The sequence below is a fragment of the Perca fluviatilis genome, chromosome 11 (genome assembly GCF_010015445.1).
Source record: "Perca fluviatilis chromosome 11, GENO_Pfluv_1.0, whole genome shotgun sequence".
In the NCBI taxonomy this organism is placed as follows: domain Eukaryota; kingdom Metazoa; phylum Chordata; class Actinopteri; order Perciformes; family Percidae; genus Perca; species Perca fluviatilis.
Window position 1 is genome coordinate 12073483 of NC_053122.1, and position 16290 is coordinate 12089772.

Genomic DNA, 16290 nt, shown 5'->3' on the forward strand with positions numbered 1-16290 from the left:
CTGGACAATAAAGAAACCACACAGCAACAAAGAGACACATCATTTTAATGTTAGAGGTGGTACAATCCTCCATACTGTAGCACGGCTGAATCCAATGTGTTCACTTTTTGATACAGAGCTGTTTTCATTTACAAGGCAAGTTGAGAAAGAGAACATTCCTAATTACATTATCCCTGTGGGAGTAGCTGCAAAGGCATTTTATATACACACACACACACACAGATGCAGCCCAGAGAACCTCAGTCTTCTAAGTTCGGCCCCAGAGCAGCACTAAATGGAACGGTGACTTGTTCAAGTGCACAGTGTGTCGAGTGGGTGTAGGGTACTGATATTCCTGCAGATCTGGGGATTCAAACTGGCAACCATGACAATATAAGTCCAACAGTCTCTGGCTGCTTAATAGGGTGTTTTTGTTTTTTATGGCTGGAAAACACAACTTGTTAGCAAAGTTTATGGACCAGTTTATGTGCTAATAAACTGTAGATGGGACTTTGCATGCATACAAATAGCCTGTGTGATGTATTCAACATTGGTTGCTTTTCCTGTCAGCTAAAAAGGGAGAGCTAAGAACAGCAGGATGAGAGGAAAGATGGTGAAAGGAGCCCTCTGCCCTAACAGACATTTGAGTGTGATGTTAATTTTCCTGATGTGGGTCGAAAAAGGCTCATGCTGACCTAGAGGGGGTAGGAGGAGATCATTAAAATCCGAGGTCAAACACACGTATACACACACTGCACGCTCAGCATCACAAAGACATGTAATTAGACACAAACTAATGTATCTGCTCAGATATCGGAACCTTTGCAGCTACGCTCATGCACATGCGCGCAGGCGTTAATTAAGTGATGCTAAATGTGGGTCAGCACGGTTTTAACCACTGTGGTGTGTGATTAGTGTGTGATCAAGTCATCATCAGAGGGGGCATGCACAGAGTGCGCGTGCACGTAACTTCTTTGATTCTCAACCACTTGTACCCGAGGGAGTACTTCAGCAGTCGCCAGGGGGTAGACTCAACTTATTAAAATAGAAATTAATTTTAGATTAGAAGGAAATATCCATGTGTTGCACCTGAACATAGGGCAAGGAACCGTATTTGGTAACTTCATCGAACATTCATTTAAACTAGCGTCCTCGTGTCTCTCCGTGAGGTCGTATAAACACATTGATTTATCACAGCCAATCAGCAAAGATCAAGCTACTTCAAAGACATTCACCCCATGGCACCTGACCAATCAGGAGTTGAAGTTCTAACTTCAGTGACGTTCATGATTTTGGAAAGTAAGGAAACACGCTATTGCCTACGCCTACAATTGTTATGCTTATCCGCTCTAGGCTACCATACGATATGGGCCATGATTGCACGAATCCCTCTTTTTTTTGTTATTTGGAAAGGCCCTGGTTTTAGCTAACATGTTGGGGGAAAAAACACAAAACGTGAATAGCGATGTGGAGATATTGGAGATTACGTGAATTATTTATTTATTTATTATACAAAGACACTGTAATTCCATGATGGATTAAAACGCTTCTGGATGGCCTACATGGAGGACCTCATTGAAACGGAGCACGTCTCTTCTAAACGAAATAGTAAGTATCTGCACTGGATTGACATGGAGATATTAAATATGACAAGGTGAGCTCAGATAGGTGAAAGTGTTGACAGCTAGCTAAAAGACAGACATGTTAGGCATACACCGTTAAAAACGGTGTCTGTTAATGTAGCTGTCTACCTAACTATTTTAACTGTAAATAGATTGTAACATCTGCTCATATTCATCCTCTCTGCCACAGGCAATTATGAACTGTAGCCTCCTGTTCTGACTGAGCAGTATGGTTTTGCTGGATATTGAAGGGCCACGGTTCAGCTTGAATTCACTTGCCCTTGGTTAGACAGAAATGGCACTTTTTCAACTCGGTCCCTTCGCACTTTTCCACACTTCTGTTCTGTTCTCCCTGCCATTGCCACTGTTGTGGCAGAGCGTGGAGGATCTCATATTCACGCCCGTAACCTTTCATAATAAAAGACAAGGCCGCTGTCCGTGGTGCTGAAATCCCTCCGCTTCTCTTCAAATGTGTTGTTTCACATTTAAAGTGTCGGTGTTTATCATGGTTTATTTAGCGGCGGAAATTGCACTTAAAGTTAAGTGCAACCGTCGGTGCCAGGACCAGCTTTGAAAGTAAATGAACGAGAATAAAAACACCCCCACTACCTCCTCTCTCTCTTTCTCTCTAATGCACACAGAGAGAGAGAGAGAGAGAGAGAGAGAGAGGAGGGGGGGGGAGCGAGTCAAGTCAAGCAGGGATAATTAAAGGAGTCGGTCACTATTGGAAGATAGCATCCACGTTGAGGGAAAAGGCGAGGGAAAGGGGAAACGAGTCAAAGCCGCATAACAATATCAGAGGAGGGAGATAAGAGTTTAAATCGACCTCGATCAGCGCTGACGTCCAGCGTTGGCAGATGCGAGCAGTTTGCTCCGGCTCTCGGCATTCAATTACAATGGACGAGCTCAGCCTGTGCGGACTCTAAATCGCTGCCCAGTCAGGACCGAGTGAAAAAAAGCGAGCGGAGGGAGGCAAATAATGCTCTGGCTCATTTATTTGCAGTGATTTGAAGTGGGGTTCATCTTCTTTTTTTTTTCTTTTTTTTATTGAATTTTTTTTAATTCCAAGTCGCTCGAGCAAGTGTGGAGACTGCTGCCAAGATCAAGTCCACGCACGCAGGGAAAACGGTAGGTTGCATTTGTGTGCTGGGGGATATAGGCTGCGTTTATAGTTACACAGAGGTTCTCAAATGTTGTTTGTCAGGGACCCCGGTTATGTTTAATTTAGGTTCAGGGACTCACATTTGATACAATTTAATCCCAAAAACCACATGAAGGAATATTGGTTTTGTTATGAATTTTTAAGTAGATCGGTCTGCTGTGTACTTTGGGAGATTATAGTATGAGAGTGGAACAAAATATGTGTTTTGAATGAAGGATTATGTCATGTTGAAAGAAGTTAAAGTGAAATGAAATATTATTTGACACTGAGGGAGCCCTGAAGGCACTCAAATCACAAATTGAGTCATCATTGCCCCAGTAGCACATTCCCTTATGTTAATATTAATAGTTAATACACTGCCAGTATTGGTCCAAAATTGAGTCTACCCTTATTAACATGAATGGAGGGGACGAAATATTAGAAACACCCCTCAAGTATAATGCAAAACAACAGAACAACAGCACTACTACGGACCCCAAATTATCGGTCACTGCTGCAGACTAGCACATCCCCTTAATGGTATTATGTGATGCAGATAGTGAATAGTCTACTACAATCTCATGCAATCCAATACAACAGCCCTGCTATAACGTCTAGCTTAGCGTAGCTCATAATGTTCCATTGACATTATCGGAAATGTGTACATTCAATTATATGTTTATTACTGAGGTCATAGTCAAAGGTGGTGTTGTACTGGTTTTTAATTTTGTCATTTTTGTCATTTACATACATGAGAGTATGATAACAACATCAATGCAAAAACATAATTGGGCTAATACCTTAATGAAAGTGGGCTTTGAGGCAGAGCAGTTGCATTGGACAGCATTTGACTCTACAGGTGTACCTAATAAAGTGGACACTGAGTGCATTAGTATATAATTCAACAGCATCACAAACTGTAGCATCAAGTTGAATCTTTACAACAACAAAAACTCAACATTATAACTATCTGGACTGTTAGATTCATTGCATTGCTATTGTTTAAGACTGCATTTGTTTTGGCAAGGGGTATCTAATAAACTGGTTACTGATATCTACTTTATATCCTGTAATACAAACTAACCACCCATGCTGTTCTGTTGTTTTTCATTGGTTTTGCTGATTCTCTCATAAACACAGAATTTAAAATCTGATTAATGAAAATTAAATAACAAATGTGTCACCGCAGGGATCCGTTACTTATAGTTTGTCCCATCATGCCGCAGTACAACAGCACTAAAACAGCTCTCTTAATCCCAGAATACAATTTAGAGACTAACTATAGCAATTTCACTGCAGAGCCACTATGTATTCAAATCGCATGGGAATATTAAAGTGATATTGTTGTAATGGGAAAAAAATGAAGCATAATAAGATCACTGCTGATAACAGCACACACCCTGTAGGAATATGGCAGGAATATTACAGTGACACTAAGAGAGATACCAGGAGTGCAGTGTGATAACATCACTACAAGCTTATTGTTACATACAATCTGTCCCAGGAAGACAGTTATGTTTTCTAATTCTGACTTCTGAGTGTTTCTTCCTTGATCTCAGAGTTTTAATGCATGTTCCCCTGGTTAATTGCTATTCCACGCATGAAGCAGCGTGGAGCCAAACAGGGAGGCCTCTAAATAGGACCTCGTTTGTTTAACTCCGAGGGTGGGGCATCTCTCTTGTGTGGACAGATTCGTACAGACAAGTTGACTTATTACGCCTCTAGAGATCTTTTATTTTTCATTGGCTACTGTCTGCCAGACAATGATGACTGAAATCTCTCTTGGCTGTAATTGCATAGCACCCCAAATCATGGCCTGAGTTAAAAACGATACAGGCGGATGGCAAAGATCAGCTGAAATAAGAAGTGCAAGAGTAAAAAGCTGATTACTTTTACATTTTCATTATTTCCCATCTATATGCCAGACTTCACAGATAACATAATATAGGCATGCCAGAGTGTTATTTGACAAACATCTGACATCCATCACTTGCAGTCAGCAGATGCTGTCACTTCCATGGCAACAAAGAAACTAATTTATGAGGATTCAATGACTGCTTCTGCAGACACTACTGCACACCGAATATTACTAAAACGCAATATAGTGGGATGATAAGCAATCGTTATTGTAGCATTGCAAAGTATTAATTTCCTTTTTGGATGCACACACAGTCCCACACACACTGTTGAGTAATACCTTCACTTTCAACTGAACTGCCACAAAAAGGAGTAATATTTATAATTCAGATTCACCCATCTGGAACACAATAGAAGCACAATGATTCAACATCTTAATAGAAAACAAAATCAAATACAAATTCATTCACGTGAACAGTTATCAGAATTGGAGATACTATTAAGATGGAAGGGATTGTTCTGCTTCTCAATAGAGAAGGATGTGACTCCCCTCCATCCATCTTCCAACCTGTCTGATCTCATCCATCCATCACAATGTGAAACAAAACTACTGAGCAACATTCAAATGTGATTGGTGGGTGTCTGTGCATGTCCACTTTTGCTTCCCTCATTACCACACACTCCCACTCCTCCAGTCAGAGACATAAAAATGGGTGAACGGTAGTGGGGATGCAAACAGATTGATAAAAATTGAGGAAAAGAAATGTGAAAAGCAAACCATTCATTCTGCGCTGGCATAATCTACTGCTTCATAAATTCTGCAGCCTGTCAGATGAAGCTGCTGTGAGTGAAATTGCCCTGATCGATACCATCAACCAACCTTGACAATTACAGTGGGCAGTGTGCATGTGTGAGAGACAGATAGAGATTACAGAAAACTGGCATTTAAAAAGGAGCAACACAAGAAATCATGAGAAAACACAGGAGGAAGTGTCAGACAGGTGAGGTTGATACGGAGAGTCATTGAAATGGGAAAAGCAGGAAAAAGTGATAGTTATATTTCAAAAGGCGACATCATGTATGAACTTGCTGCCAGTGTGTTTACTAAATGCCTGAATACAATGAGTGACATAAACACACATACATAAACAGACCATGGTTAATTGGTTTTCTCAAAGATTTCCAAATGTATTACTTTAATGGAATAGTTTGACATTTTGTGATAATATGCTTATTCGCCTTGCCAGTGATCCCGCCCACTATTTTTTTTTAAAGAATATTTTTGGGCTTTTCCGCCTGGATAGGACAGCTCGGTAAGAAAGGGGAGAGAGAGAGAGAGAGAGAGAAGAAATGCAGGAAATCGTCACAGGTCGGACTCAAACCCTTGACCTTCTGCGTCGAGGCATAAGCCTCTCAGTATATGTGCGTCTGCTCTACCCACTGAGTCAACCCGGCCACCCGCTCTCATATCTTAAAGGTTAATATGAAGCTAGAGCCAGCAGTTGGTTAGCTTAGCTTAGTTTAGCTTAGCATAGCATAAAGACTGGAAACAGGGGCAAACCTGGCTCTGTCCAAAGGTAATACAATCCTCCTAAGATTCCACTCTGGTTGGCTGGCAACCTCTAGGAGACAACAAGACTCCAAGGAATATATATATATATATGATATTTTATAAAATATATATATAAAATATTTTCTTTTATAAAATATATATATAAAATATATTTTTTTACACACTTTTTTGTACAGAAATGTACAAAAATATATATATAAAATATTTTTTTTACACACTTTTTTTTACAGATTAAACAAACAAGACAAATGGGTTAATTAATTAGCTTTAGAGTTGCTGGTAGGCTGGAGTCAGGCCAGCTGTTTCCCCATTTCAGACCTTTATGCTAAGCTAACTGGAAACTGGTTGTAGCTGTATTAATAATGTAGTTTGAAAGGCTTAATAACTTGTCAATGAACGGATTGTTGTCCTGATCTTCTGCAGCCCGTTTCCAAATGATAAACAAAAATAAATGCAGTCCAATCAGTCAAAAAGGATTTTTCATAACATGGCAACCCAAAACCTTTCCTTAATAATGGCTCATAACTGTAAGTAAGTTGTACCTTATTTTGTGTTATTAGTTTTATCTGTATAAATACATTCCTGTGCAAATCAATATGATTTTTGTGCATAATACTTAATAGTTGTTTTGAAGTCATACCTTTTTTACACAGCTTTTGCAACATTGCCTCCGTTTAGTCATGCAGATAAAGAACTGGAGGATTTTAGAGGAAAGAAAGCCCAGAATAACAAAAAAGAAGGTCATGCGGCTAAAAGAGGGTTACCATCTCTCTTTGGGCTTTGAGCAATGATGATGTGAAGTTACAATCACCCTTCCAGTGAAAGCATAAAAGTAAATCTTGTGTGGAAAATGGATATTGATTATGCAGTCGTACAGTTGCCATTGTGCTTTTAGTTCTCAATTATCAGTCACAAATCAGACTGCAAGAATTCCAACACAAAGAAGTGTTGAACCTTAATAGACAATATATGTTCATTATTAATCATTCTACTCATGGTTGGAGTAACCCTGCTGCCTTTCACTGTGTATGAAGTACAAAGTGTGACTGGTAGCTTTAGCCTGTAAAGCATCATATTGCCCCAGACAAAATCTGAGTTTCTGGGTTGCTTTGAACCTTTGTGCAGTTTATATCAATAGCCTTTGAGCTTTTCAGCTGGCCAGCTTACATTACCAACAAGTCTCTGCATTGCAGACTGACTTGTCACGGCAGTTTATCATGTGAACTCTTAAAAAGCAAAGATTTTTCAAGTTTGTTTAAGTACAGAGAGATGGAGTGAGGTTTTTAGACCGAATGCTCCGCTGTGAGAAGTGGCAGAGTGCTGCCGCTTCTCAAGAGGGTGATTCTTCTTGAGGTAGCCTGACAGTGAGCCACGCATGCACGCACGCACGCACGCACACACACACACTGCACGCACGCACACACACACACACACACACACACACACACACACACACACACACACACACACACACACACAAACACACACACATTGCATCTAAGCAATAAGAAACATGCAATAATTTACTTTGTTTCTCTTCAACACAGACATTCGCAAATGCAATCCCAAATCTCACCCCACGACATCTGCTTTCATAGTGAAAATCAATGGCTGCGGAGACCAGCTGGACAGAGCAGTAGTGGCAAAATAAAGAAATCAATGCAGGCTTATTAACAGAGCAGAGCTTCCTTTACCGCTGACACAAAAATGTGTGTGTGTGTGTGTGTGTGTGTGTGTGTGTGTGTGTGTGTGTGTGTGTGTGTGTGTGTGTGTGTGGCTGCCAGTTCGTATCTGACTATGTGTGAATTGATGACGGTGGCTGCTGGTTGTAGGCAGGGTGTGCAAGTGCATAAGCATGTTTGTGTCTGCCAGTCAGTGTCCCTGAATGTTAGTGGCTAGTGTACAAGTGCTACTTTGTAGGCGTGCTTTGCATGTTTATAAGCGTGTGTGTGTGTGTGTTTGTGTGTGTGTGTGTGTGTGTGTTTGTGTGCAGGGTTGAGACTATCGCTCAAAGTCAGTGTGTTACTCTTGGGTTAGTGCCACAGTGTTCTCCCCGTGCCTTGGCCTCAGTCTATTTGTAGACAAAAGGATGCTCTGAGACAAATGATTTAGCACCTGTCAGTCAGCGCAGAAGGACAAGAGATGAGAAAAGAAAGAGGTCAGAGATGGGGGGAAAGGGAAAATGATGGAGGATTTCAGAAAAACCAAGAAGAAAGGAGAGATTAAAAGAGGTTGAAGGGGAAAGGAGAGGAAAAAGTTCAAGCAGGAGAAAGAGAGTTGGATGAAAGGAGAATTTACGATTTAGCTCGGGGTCATCACATAGCTCAAGGTCCTGTGAGCAATTTTCCCTTTCCGGGAAATGACAGCTTCTATTTCTGTGGAGTTGTTTGCCTAACACCAGCTCACAGGAACTGTGTCTGGCCTTCGGGCCCGCGAGCAGACCTCATCACAAGAGTAACCATAACAACGGATGAGGCCGACCTGCACCATTGGCAGCACAGGGATGTGAACTTTACTTCTGCCTCTAGCCCTCTGACTGTCTGCTGCACCTCCGAAAATAAGAGAAGATCATAACAGCGCTATGCTGTGAATCTTCTGTGCTGTTAACGTTTGGCCAGCCAGACTATGATTGTTTGACAGAGGATAATCTGTTTGGGATGTGAAAACAAAGCGCAATGTCAAGAAGAACACAATTGTAATTTCAGAAATGCCCAAACAAACAAACTCCTAGTTGCTCTGGAGTCCAGTGCAAAATAATGTTTGCAGAGAGCAGTGAGTGGATGCATGTTCGGAGGTTGATGCTGATAGCGAATGCTGAACAGGCTTGTGTTGACTGCTGTCTGGCCTGGCAGGTCTTTCCAGCTGCTCTAATTTAACACTTAGATCTATGTACACAACATTACGTTCAAATCATCCTATGTACACATCTTTAAACGGTCAACAGAGATTTATTGCTGACCTTGTTTTTTTTTTACGCCAAACAAAGCAGCCCCCTTTATGAAAACATTGACAGTGCTGAGAGCAGCTTAGCTAACAAGCATCTGATTGTGCAGATTACGCATGTTCCGCACAGGATTACTGAGACTGAAATGAACATATTGACCTCTTACCACTGAAATCCCACATCAGCATGACAAAAGATGAGAGTCAGGGCAAACTCAATCTGAATTGGGGGACTTATACTGTAAGACAAGTTGCAGTCAGCAGCATTATTTAAAGAAACCTCTCCCCGAATGTTTTATTTTTGTTGTCGCCTTCTTTCTGTTTACAGACCCTGATAACTCCGTAGGGGATCCTTGTCTCTACATTTCATCAGCCTTGTCCTAGCACCTAATGCGTGGCATGATTGCCGCTCAGTAACTATGCAGTGAGCAGAGAAATACATAAGCTATTTTTTCTACCTGGCAGGGTGCCATTTGGATTGATGTTGGGCTCATATTGTAACAACAAATACACGGCTGTGCATCCTGTTCTGTGTGTATTCTTAGCCGAGGGCAGGCGAGTGTCTTCCTCTTCTGACACTTTTCAAGCAAGTCAAAGCTTTTTTTTTTAAAGTAATTTCACTGTGAGAAGTAAAAAAAACCTCAATGACAGACCAAGGCCTTATTCAAAATTCAATTTTTGTGCTCTCTCTCCCCAACAATGGAAGTATATAATTTCTCTCCACGCTTGTTTGGGGAGCTCTGGAGAGGAAATGGCATGCTTTTGTTAATAAGTGTCTCTCTGTTTTTGCTGAAAGAAGACGATTGAACAGCTTATGTGGGTCACATTGTATTAAGCATGCTGGCTATCCGCATAAATGCGCTCTAAATCAAACATGCAATATTAAAATCCAGTTCATTCATTTGCTTAATAATGCAGCGTGGCTGCACTGAGAATGACTTCTCATTCACTGAAACAGTGATCCTAGTGCTTTTGCACTTAGGCAGTAAATTACTGGTCTGGATTATAACAGTACAAATGAGACACGCTTGATATCAATCTGACAGAACATTTCAAACACCCTGCAAACTGAATATTTAACAGTCACAGTGGATTTCAGGCACAGCACCCTTTCATATCTTATCTGTAATGAGAGCTGTGTGCACTCTAATTCTAACAATTAATAAACTAGATGATCTGCAAATCATTCCGAGCAAAATGTAAATGCTATCAATTATCTGTCTGGGTGATTCTGCAATCTTAAGTAAACTAGAAATTTCAAAATCAGGCTTAATGGGATACGGAAAGACGGGCCGGGGTGCACATGAATGTTTTATAACAATGTGAGACTTTAGATTGGATCAATGAGATGTCTGCTTCTCTACTGGATGAAGATTCTCTAGAACGAGGCAGGCGCCTCAGCTATAAATCTACTCACTGTCACTGGAGCAGAATGACAGGCTCAGTGTGACATTTCAACATGTATTTTATCTCCAACCCTGCAGTATCTTCATGCGATCTGCTGCAGATGAGCTATTATGAACACTGCTGGGCTACATGATATTGGATGTCCAACGAGAAACTGTGGCGCGGAACAATAAATCCCTTCTGGGCTATATAAAAAAAGTGTACAGATTGCTCAGTGATGGGTTTATATCAAAGGAAGATATTGCTGTAAGGTGCAGCAAGCAGCCAGGGCTGATTTTCTGATCAGATGATTACAGCTTGTTGCCACTTTAAGTTTGCTCTGAGAAAGTAAATGTGGTTTCTGAGATTATAGGGGTCAAAATGGAGCCTCTGTCTCTTTAATGCACATGTGTGTGTGTGTGTGTTTGTGTCTTTTTAAGACAAAGAGAGAGAGACAGAAATAGAGGGAGTGTGAGTGTGTTTGTGCATGCATTAAAAAGACAAGAGAGAGGTCCTTGAGGCAACCTGCACATCTTTTATCACATCTTTAATTAATTGAAGCCCATAATAGAAGCTGCTGCAATTCCACTGAATAGACACAGTTGAAAGGAAAACAGGAGGGGATAAGAAGGTACTTTAATGTTCCCATGCTTTTTTTCTTTAATCAATCCTCCCCTGCCATTTCACAGCCATCTGCATATACAACATTATCTGCAGCCAATGTCAATCTTTGCTTTGTGGATGAAATACGTTACCGTAAAGAAAAAAAGATTTGTTGTTGTAACTGAGTTTAGTGATTTATTCTCGTCTCTTCCTCCGCCTTCTCTCTCTCCAGGTTTTGTCTCTGAAGGTCTAACATAAAACCGCCATGGTCCTCTTGCGGTTCTCCAGACTCGTCCTAATCATCGTGGCCCTCATCCCTCGACCGTCTGCGGGATGCCCCTCTGGCTGTCGCTGCTACAGCCTCACAGTGGAGTGCGGATCTCTTGGGACCAAAGAAATCCCACAGGATGTCCCCTCTGTCACCGAGGTCAGTTGGCAAACCGACAATAAGTTAGGGCATTAGCTGCCAGTGCATTGCAGCTGCCCCCCCTCTCCCGCATCAGTGGTTTTGCATCAGTTGACTCCCTCTCTGATCCATTCTTATTACCCCGAAATGATTGTGCTTAATCAATTCGCTGTGACCCTCTTTGATGTAAGCCTGAGGGAGGGGTTACGCTGTTGGCTGTGTAATTATTCATTCTTGCTCGGAAAGTGACTCTTGCACCAAGATGCTTAACATTACACCGTCTTTTCCTCTTGGGTTCAGGCCCCCCAACATTATTGCAGCTCATGAATATTAATGAAAAGCATGTCCCGCGTAAATTGATTCATTAACCTCAATCAGCAGGTCTATCTTGTCGATCGTACTTCACCTCGTGGCCCGTGTTTGCTTCTTTGAAAACATCACCAATGAATGCACATTGGAAATCAAGACAGCCATGCATTGTGGGTTAAGCACACACTCTTGTGTAGCTCCAATCACTCAAACATTCTTTGTTTGCTGACAAGGTCTGTGTTCTGCAGCATTTGGCAAAATAACTGAACCACGAAGAATGCTGCACATCCCACATTATCAGAGTCATTATTATCACAATCCTGAACTAGCTCATTCCACATTGTTTGTGTTGCCTACATTAACATATATCCAAAGCTCTGCACAGCCCCATGCAGATAGATCTAATGGAGGCCCTGCTAATGTAATCTCTCCTCATGGTTAATACATGTTTCTACTCAGTGAGCATAGCAACAGGCCATGCTCACTCTCTTGTACATAACAGAACACCAATTCAAACATCACTTCCCCTCCTCTGTGTCTCTAATGTAATCAGTTTGTGATCACTCTACTAATTTAATTTACCGTGTCTCAGACCATATTCCTGCAGGACAACGCTATAGTGCAGATTCGTCTTCAGGACCTTACTCGCCTTGGCAGCCTCCATTACCTCTACCTTCAGAATAATAGCATCTCAGCTCTGGAGCCTGGGGCGTTTCTCAGCCAGGGGCAGCTGCTGGAGCTGGCCCTCAATGGCAACCTCATCCACCTGGTCACCCCAGACATGTTTCGGGGTCTGGAGCACCTCCGGATCCTGTACCTCGCCGGGAACCAGATCACTAGAGTGCAGGACTACACTTTCAGGGGACTGCAGGTTGGAGAGCTGAGATAAAGGGATGGATGGATGGATAGATGGATGAATGGATGCAATGTTTAATGCTCATTTTGTTTTAAGCATTCCAAAAACATTAACCCTAATCCTTTTTGGTAAAATAAAAAATGCTTCAGTTTTGCCAGCAAAGTTAAAGCTATTCCAGTATGGGATGTCTTTTAAATAGAATGACGTCTGCAACTGTAAATCCAATTCATGACAACATGTCTGACTAATTCCTGCCATTACAGTAATACCGTACAGACTGAGTCAGGTCGAATTTCTTTTCATTTCTTTTCCTCCTCCTTTAACATTTTCTTTTTGCTGTCTGCAGCGTCTGCAGGAACTCCACCTGCAGGAAAACAGCATAGAGCTGCTAGCAGAGCAAGCTCTGTCTGGCTTGTCATCTCTGGCCCTGCTAGACCTCAGCAGAAATCACCTCCGTACCCTGGGAGCCTCGTCCCTCAAACCGCTCGTGAGCCTGCAAGTGCTCCGTGTCACAGGTAGGCAGAGCGGATACAAAATACCACATTGCGTCAACTGTTACATGATATAATCCTCCAAGATTAAATTTGTCTTCAAAATGTCTTGAAAAATGCTTTCATACCACAATATTGACACTGCTCGAGAATGGACTGCTATAGCCACGACCTGCAGGCTTATGTCAATGAACATTAAGTGCACTTCAACATGTTTTGCATATCAAAGGGTTGCATCCAACTCTAAAACTAAACCTAAATGAGAAAAAAAAAACTCAAAGACACAATTTTAAATAATAAATCAAAGGAACATTCTCTACAAAAGGGACCTCCTATCCAGGGCAATTAGTCCTGCAATGGGCACCAGAGGAGCTTATTAATTATTACAAGCAAAATAAATGTATTTACCAAACAATATCACCTCAAGGTCAATTTAGCAGCTCTTCTGGAGCTTTCAACCCTATCACATAATCTTCAGCAGTTGGAGTTTGCTCAGCTCTCATGGAATTGTAGATCTTCAAATGTCCATTTCTTCTGAGCACTCTAGGAATATCTCATCCATATTGGCTAAAACGTTGGGGTTCAAAGTTAATACTTTACCTTTGGAACCAATTGCAATCAGCCGATGGAGTTTGCTCAGTTTTCATGGAATTGTAGATTTGTTCTGAACACTTTAAAGGATTCTCTGCCATATTGGCTTAAAAGTTGGGCTTTTAAAGTTCGTTCTTGTTCTTGGAAACAGCAGTTGACAAAACCATACACTTTGGTTTACCTTGTGTTCTTCCATTCCTAACCTCCAGAGAACCCATGGCGTTGTGATTGTGCTCTGGGCTGGCTGAGAACCTGGATCAGTGAAGACGGACAGCGTCTGTTGAGCTCTGCCGAACAGCGTCGGCTGATGTGCTCTGAACCGCCTCGCCTCTCCCACCTCAGCCTGGTGGAGGTGGCTCCCAACAGCCTGGTCTGCATCCCCCCTGTGGTGCAGCTCGAGTCCAGCCACCTGACTGTGCGACTAGGGGAGAGCCTCAGAGTCTCCTGCCAGGCTTCGGGATACCCTCAGCCTCAGGTGACCTGGAAGAAAGCCTTGCATGGCAAGGCCCAGTTATCACCTCGAGGCTTGGTTCAAGAGCTGGGACCCAATGGTGAGCTCCTCAGGCCTGGATCTGGAGGGATGGTGACAGCCTTGCCCAGCAGTGGAGGGATCAAGGTTGGGGGTGTTGGAGGAATCCAGGGACTTGTGCGTGGGACTGAGGAGGGCGGCGAGAGGGACAGCTTTGATCCAGACATGGGCAGCGGCATGCTGTTCCTCAGCAATGTGACTGTAGCGCATGCTGGGCGCTACGAGTGTGAAGCCTGGAACCCTGGTGGTGTTGCCAGAGTTACCTTTCATCTGGCTGTCAACGTGTCTTCTTCATATTCATCCCAGTTCTGGCCTCGTTTGAACATGCACTCCTTTGTTTCCTCTTCATCTAACTCCTTCTATCAGCCAGAGGTTCTGGATGTTAGCCAGGAGCTGCTCTATGAACAGGACAGCATGGACTTCTATGCTCTTGGCCCTGCTACACAGACCGCCATTGCTGTTGGCATCTCCTTGCTGGCACTCACTGCCATTCTCCTCTTGATTATGATCTACACTCGTCACCAACAGTACCGCAAAGAAGAAGGCGGCTCCTACTGTACCAGCAAGGAAGAGAGCATCCTCTATGTGAACGACTACTCAGACGGACCCACCACATTTGCGCAGCTGGAGGAGTACCGCGATGACCACGGCCACGAGATGTACGTACTCAACAGAACCCAGCCCGTCCTGGGCTCCACTTCATCCAGGTGTCCCATGATGAGTGGGTTTGTCCAGCAGAAGGGTATGAAGGAGGCCCTCCTGGACCACGAAATGGTGCAGACACTGACCAGATCAGGGGGAATGGGGCTTCGCAGAAACCCAGCAGATGGAGGCGAGGGACCCTTAACAACAGACCCAGAGGAGCTCTTCCTCAGTCAGAGTCTCCTCTTCGGATCTCAGGTTGCCTATGAGATCCACTGCTAAGGGGTTTGAATTGTGTGCTAAATCAAACACAATATGTTGATGGACTTAATTAAAGACATGGAAATGAAATCACTTTGGTGCAATGATTTGAAGCATCATATTATTTTGTGGGACTCCAAAATAGGGTACAGTTAGTTGTGGCTGGGGGAAACCTGGATCACAATCAGCCTCTCAGAGATCCTCATCTAATTGATTGTATGACATTAAGCTGGATCAGAGGGGTGAACATTAATATATAGGGAAAGTAACAACTGAACCATACCTGTCTTCTCCAAATCAATCCTTTAAAGATAATTAGTGGTTAACTTTATCTGAAATAGTTTGTTTGAAAGTTCATCTCAATCCTCACAAAAGAGGCTTAGACTGGGCAACACATAGTGGCAACTAACAAATATGGATTTAACCAGTGAGTCATATTTTGTACTCTTCTTTAGGTTTTGTTTTGTGTGTTTTGTCAGTGTTTTGTGTAAATATAATGAAGTTAATTTTCACTGTGAAGTGCAGATGTTTTGTGGACCTTGTTGCAGATCCCATTAGAAGTAGACCTAAACCGTTCCTCTTACTGAAACTACATTGTCATTACCCATATGTGTGTGGGCGTGGGTGGGTGGTTTTGTTTAAAGAGGTTCATTTCGAATGCAGCAAAGTCTGTTTGTTTTTTTACATTTCTACCATGGCATTGTATTTCTGATGTTAATATGTGTTTTTTCTGCTTGTTTGTCGCAACACTAGAACAAGGAATTAACATTTCTATTGTCTGAAATGGAATCTTTGGTGGAATTAATTCCATTAACATCAGTCTGTAACAACCACTCCAATGTGAATATTGTACATTTTGTCTTCTACATAATAAAATGTATTTTAAAAAATTCAGTGCTTCTTTTCTTACAAAGAAAACCCTTCAACCCATGACGTGGTGGGTGAAAGATGTTTTTATAGAGACTGTGGCTTACAGTAACTGTGTAGAGGTCAGTCTGTGAGAGGTCCATGGTTCATAAAGTTTTTATTATTTTCCTCTGATGCCCAGCACTGTAGTTTCAGGTGTGCTTTCAGAGCTACCCGTGGACTAAAGTAGGAGAA

General features: G+C 42.3%; 1 protein-coding gene across 3 annotated transcripts; it reads left to right on the top strand.

The window, feature by feature from the left end:
* The first annotated feature begins 1493 nt into the window (after nt 1-1493).
* Nucleotides 1494-16079, top strand: lrrc24 (leucine rich repeat containing 24). 3 transcript variants are annotated; one of them, XM_039814521.1, is made up of 6 exons: nt 1494-1587; nt 2671-2729; nt 11337-11531; nt 12412-12690; nt 13022-13190; nt 13967-16079. In XM_039814521.1, the coding sequence occupies exons 3-6, from the start codon at nt 11370-11372 to the stop codon at nt 15208-15210; spliced, it is 1854 nt and encodes a 617-aa protein (XP_039670455.1). In that variant the 5' UTR covers nt 1494-1587; nt 2671-2729; nt 11337-11369; the 3' UTR covers nt 15211-16079. The 3 variants fall into 3 exon arrangements, with proteins under 3 accessions (XP_039670455.1, XP_039670456.1, XP_039670454.1); XM_039814522.1 differs by lacking the exon at nt 2671-2729 and having other exon boundaries at nt 1512-1587; XM_039814520.1 differs by lacking the exon at nt 1494-1587 and having other exon boundaries at nt 2294-2729.
* Nucleotides 16080-16290: the final 211 nt, after the last annotated feature.